This window comes from Pteropus vampyrus, unplaced genomic scaffold (genome assembly GCF_000151845.1).
Source record: "Pteropus vampyrus isolate Shadow unplaced genomic scaffold, Pvam_2.0 Scaffold7, whole genome shotgun sequence".
Classification (NCBI taxonomy): domain Eukaryota; kingdom Metazoa; phylum Chordata; class Mammalia; order Chiroptera; family Pteropodidae; genus Pteropus; species Pteropus vampyrus.
Genome location: NW_011888788.1, coordinates 13,198,985 through 13,205,005, shown reverse-complemented (window position 1 = coordinate 13,205,005; position 6,021 = coordinate 13,198,985). Strand labels below are relative to the sequence as shown.

At 36.3% G+C, this 6,021-nt stretch overlaps 1 protein-coding gene across 1 annotated transcript in view; it reads right to left on the bottom strand.

Annotated features, from left to right (window-relative positions):
- DSTN (destrin, actin depolymerizing factor) overlaps window positions 1-6,021 on the bottom strand; it is a 32,053-nt gene that overhangs the window by 5,418 nt on the left and 20,614 nt on the right. The window contains exon 2 of the mRNA XM_011370447.2: window positions 1,301-1,608. Within this exon, the coding sequence (XP_011368749.1) occupies window positions 1,301-1,608 (308 nt within the window). The remainder of the gene's footprint in view (window positions 1-1,300; window positions 1,609-6,021) is intronic.

Sequence of the window (6,021 nt, the reverse complement as noted above, 5' to 3'; positions counted from 1 at the left end):
GAGAGGGGGAGAGGGGGAGAGGGGGAGAGGGAGAGAGGGAGAGAGGGAGAAAGGGAGAGGAGGGGAGAGAGAGACAGACAGACAGACTGAGAGAGACTGAGACTGCCTGCCTGCCAGGCTTATAGTAAGCTGCCCTAATGCATGCACTGAGATCTCATATTTATATTTCTCACATCATCTTGGTTTAGTCAAGTGCAATAAAGGCTTTCTGAAATGGAACTGAGGTATGATCTAGAGTTACATTCCTTTAAACCGGAATTCTTTTGACTTTCTAACACCATATCCCAAGCTATTGGTGGCACACAGCTAAGAGCTAAGCCCCGCTTTGCCTTATTGCCTTGGCTCAGGCCAAAGTATCAAGACCCTTACTCCCTCCAAATCAGAGGCTGTTACTACTCCCCCCTCCCCTTGGAAGCTAGAAATATTCTCTGTAAGAATTCCATATCAAGGAATGTAGTATAATACAATTAAATGATAGATATAGGTGTGACTTTTAACTCAAGCTTAATCTCAAATATTAACTTACTTGAAAAGATCAGACTAATTTAAACAGCCTTTCAAGAAAAAGGTCATGTAAATCACTTTGTAACACTTTCACTATTTAGAGCAATGCTGTCTAATAGAGCTTTGTGTGATGATGGAAATGTCCTGTATCTGTGCTACCTAATAACGCGATCACTAGTCACACGTGGCTGAGCATTTGAAATGTGGCAATTCAACTAAGAAAATAAATTTTAAGTTTAATTTTAATTTTTTTATTTAAAAAGCCAAAGTGGCTAATGGCTACCCTAATGGACAGTGTGAACATTAGAGCAAATTACAGCTGGAGGCAATGACAGTACCAACTTCAAAAGCAGCAAACCACAGAGGCACAAATAAAGCATGTGTTTAAAAAAGTGGGAGGCTGGTTACTGGCATTGCATGTTAGAGGATTTTGGTGAGATACACTTTTTCAGTATTCTATAAGAATTTTTAGAGAAATTTTAGCTTATAAGGAGTGAGTTCAGAGGATGCATAGTAATCTATTTACCTGTCCCTTCTACTACCAAAAAAAAATCAACAACTGAAAGTCATCTTCTTTCAAGTAAACAAAGAGTAGTTAAAATTTAGTTTTGGTCCCAAGAACATCAATCTAGCTAAGACCTTATCTTATGAAACTTTGTGTATAAAAATTAAATGACAATGACAGCAAGTAGCTCGACTGAAAATTAGTTTGGCCCCAGGAACTGGTTATCCAAGTGCTAAACCAACAAGATTAACTCCGAGTTTACAGAGGCTCAATATTTCTATTGATGCTTACCACAAAAAAAACATCAACTCCTCTTTTCTAGATTCCTTGGTTTCAAAGCTTGCATCATACAAAGCATAGCGACAATCTTTCTCAGGAAGCATTCCCACAAAATGCTTGAAAGGGTCGGTTATAGTTACACCAACATCTCCAACCAAGATCTCTTTGCCTTCTTCTACAATGATGCACTTTTTGTCTGCACTGAGACAAAAAATGACGGCCTTCTTTCTTTTCTTGATTTCTTCTGGTGTGGAACACTTCCGAACTTTCATGTCATAAAAAATGCGACATACTTCATCAGCAACTTGCACTCCTGAGGCCTGTAATGATAAAATCAGAAAGAGGCTTATAATTTTTATCATGCCAAATATAAAACACTATGTAACTTCTGGTTACAGACTGACATACACTTAAAATTTTTAAGGTATACTTTATCATCCAATTGGGAAACTGGAAAATCTGAGCTGCAATCAGTCATTGAAATGTTTTACAAGACTACATATAAAATCTATTCATCACTATTATGTGGGAGTACAGGAAGAGCCAACTAGCAGCCTTTCCTACCTTAAAAGCTAAAAAATGGTACTTCCTGGATGCTGGATTATTTTCTTCCTATAGAGGTTGCCTGGAGCCCTGACGGGGGTGGAGTCATCTCCCCAGTCTGGGTATTAATAACACCCCAAATTATTTTCATAATGCATAACAGATGGTCAGAGTTGCTGGGTTGGAAAGATTCCATTCCTATGGTGTATCTTTCGCTAACAAAAAAAGAATTAAAAGGTCTTTGTTCTACTCATATTTCAAAATTGTGATCAATATTCAGTAACATTAGTCACATGCCTTTAAAATTCCACTTACAAAATCTCCAGGTTTTAAATTAATATTACAATAAATGTAAGACTGCTAAGAGACTAGATCTTAATTGCTCCCACCCTAAAAAAGAAATAATTATGTGATAGAGATGTTAGCTACTACAATGATGGTAATCATATTGCAAAATATAAATGCAACAAATCAACACCTTGTGTACCTTAAACTTATACAATGTTTTATGTGTCAATTATATCTCGATTTAAAAAAAGAATACAAAAATGTTTACTACTGTCACAAAGAGGATAGCTTAATTTGCGGATTATACTGACCATAAAAATAAACCTTTACCATGTTATATTTGCTACTCTGAGATGAGGAAGCAGTTACACAAGATCCTTTCTTTCTTTCTTCTGTCTTTCTTTTCTTTTTTTCTCTTTCTCTCTCTTTCAGTTATACAAGATCTTGATAGCAAAAGCTCTAAAACCAGTTTTTGACCTTTTCATCTTCTTTATGGAATGTGCTTACATTAACTTTACTATATCCGAAATTTTTGTATGCTTCATTAACTACTTTAGTTTGCATGTTAGCTTTTCTAAAGCAAGAATTTAACTTAATAGAACTGAAAAACTAAACAATGCAAAAATATTAGTGATACCCAAAATTAATGTCAAGTAATTTAATTAAGAAATAAAAAAAAAGTAAGATGAAAAGATGACCCATATACTGGGATAAAATATTTGCAAATCATCTATCTAATAAGGAACTTGTATCTGGAACACATAAAGAACCCTTGTAACTCAACAATAAAAAAGACAACCCAATTTAAAAATGCGTAAAGGATTTGAACAGATATAGACATTTCTTCAAAGAAAATATAAAAATAGTCAATAAGCACTTGGGGAAAATGCTCACACCATTGGTCATTTAAGGCACTGCATCTCAAAACCACAATGTGAACCTACTTTCACACCCACTTAGGATAGCTGTGACAAAAAAGACAATAGCAACAAATGTTGGCGAGGCTGTTGAGAAACTGGAACCCTTATACACTGCTGTTAGAATTAAGTGTTGTTGCTGCTTCAGGAAACAGTCTGGCAAGTCCTCAAAAAGTTAAACATGCTGTTAACACCTAGCAATGCGACTCTCCTAGGTAATATACACAAGAGAAATGAAAACATATGTCCATATAAAAACTTGTACACGAATGTTTGTAAGCAGCATTATTCTGAATAGCCAAAATTAGAAAGAACCCAAATGTCTATCAACTGATGAATGAATGAATGAAATGTGTTATATCCATACAATGGACTATTAAGCTATAAAAAAAATGAGGTACTGATACATGCTACAACACAGATAAACTTGAAAAACTATGCTAAGAGAAAGAAGCCAGACATAAAAGGCCACATTTCATGATTCTATTTCTATGAAATGTTCAAAATAGGCAAATCCACAGACAGGAAGAAGGTTAGTGATTTCCAGGGGTAAAGGGGTATGAGGTTTCTTTTTGGAGTGATGTTTTAGAATTTGACAGTAGTAATGGATGCACAATCCATAAATATACTGAAAACTAGTGAATTTACTTTATGGTATGAATTGTATCTCAATAAAGCTGTTACTTAAAAATGTATGTAAGAATTCTGGGGGTTAAAATACACTAAGATCCCAGCATTTATTTAACATTAAGGTAACTAGGACATTTAATCATATTCATTAAAAGAGCTCCAATACATTTCAATCCTATCTAATCTAATCCACATCTAATCATAATCCACTTCAATCCCATCTAATCTAATCCACATTTTCCTTTAAATGAACATTTCACTCTAACAAAGTGGTAGATACAGAAAAATAAGATGAAAATAGCCTCAAAAACTACTCAAAAATAGCCTCAAAAAGTAAAAAATTACTTTTCTACTTTTAAAAAGCACTTTTCTTAACCCTTCTTTTACTGCTTTAGGAGTAGTATTGTTCTGATCTTCACAGTTCATCTATGTTCATCAATTCAAGAATCTTTATTTTGCTTTTTTGAACAGAGATGAAATGTTGAAAGTAACAAAATAGTGAATAACTAGAAACAGACCCCAATTCCTCTAACTTCCAAGTCCATAAATTGATTTGTAAGTCAAACTTGCCGGACCCACCCATCAATGTTTGAATGTATCTGTCATTATCTAAGTGAAATATCTCAAAAACTTTAAACTGACTTGGAAATCAATCAAATTAATCATGTATCAGTAATTGAAAACGGAAGGGGTATGTGTATTTTGCAATTATAATGCAACTAATTTCAGCCAAATCTAGTTGTAATTTACAGGCACCTTAGGTGCCTCAGTAAGGAGGAGTTTGGGATTCTTCCATAAGAAATGAGGTCTGTGGAGTTCTCTGATGGAGAGACACTTCTGTTTGAGGAAATTGACAATGGACTGTGGAGAAGAAACTGGCAAAGACTATGGAAACAGGAAGGCCACTTCTGAGGCAATTACAAATATCCAGCAGAAAAAGCTCTGAAGTACAGCAGTGGAGTTGCAAACAAAAAACAAATCCAAGGACATTTCAAAGTAGAACCAATGTAGCTGTGTGAAACATAAAAGAACTGGCATCAAAGACGACCCAGGATTCTCCAGACTGGTGACTAGAAAGACTGGTGTGTATAAACAGAAGGGGGTGATGAGTACAGTTTGACATGTTGATTTTGAAAAGTGTCATCTAGCTCCATCTTCTGACAAGATGACCTTGGCAGACATACTTCAAGATAGAAGAGGGCTGCCCAATTCTGCTGGACTCTACAAGATAGAGATAAATCTTTACTGTGATAAGCCACTGAGATTTGGGTTTAATTTGTTACCGCAGTTGTTCAAATACAAGAGACTGCCCATGCCCACTGCTGATCCCCTTCGCTCTTCCCAATTCATTGTCTACATTGCAGCCAGAGCTCTGAAACACAAATCAGATCTCCATTCTTAAAACACTTTGATGGTTTTCCATTGATCTGAGGATAAAAAGAGGGTAATAATTCTTTAGCATGCATTATCTGGCCCTATCCACCTCTCCAGTCATATCTTATACCTCACATGCTCTGCAGACTCACCACCCAGGCCTGTATTTGCCTTCCTCCTTCTCACCTCAGGGCCTTTGCTCACACTGTACACTCAGCCAGGATAAGCACTTCCCAACCCTTTACTGCTCAATTCACTCTTCAAATCTGAGATCAATTCTTACTTTGCAAATAAGTTTCTGGGTCAAAACTACTATTTCATGCTCCCATGAAATCATGCCTCTCTACTCCACAGTCCTTAACCAAAGTTTCAATGTTCTCTAAGGTTATTTAATGACTGACTCTCCAAATAGGCTGTAAGTTTCTTAAGACTGTACATTCCTTAAGATAGACCTGTTCAATACTGTGTTCCTCTGAGGAAATCAAAGATGAATTACACTCCCAAGGAAGTTTATTTGATAAATGGAGGAGATAAATACAGCATATACAAATCTTCATTACTAGGTAAAAATTTATTAATTCTCGAGAAACTCCAATGAAAAGGAGTTTAAAGCAGGTGGAGATTAAGTTAGGCAGGAGGGAGACACAAGAAGGGTTTCAGATGTAAACTGACTTAAAGCATTCCAAGATAAGACGACTAAAAGGATGAAAAGATAGTTCCTGACAAAAAACCTGGCACATACAACGTAACAGGAGGATAAGGCAGGAGGTAATTGAGATGTGGACTGGGTTCAGGTGGAAGACACCATGAGTGGCAGGCTCAGCAGTTTGGAGACACTGGATTTTTTATTTTAAGAAGATGACCAGTTAAAAGGCTTATTCAGTAAGCAAGGCAAGAGGTGACCAAGGCCTTCACTAGGGTAGTGGGAGCAGTACAAGGAAGAAGGCTGGCACTGACAGTGCGTAGGTACAAACACTTGTG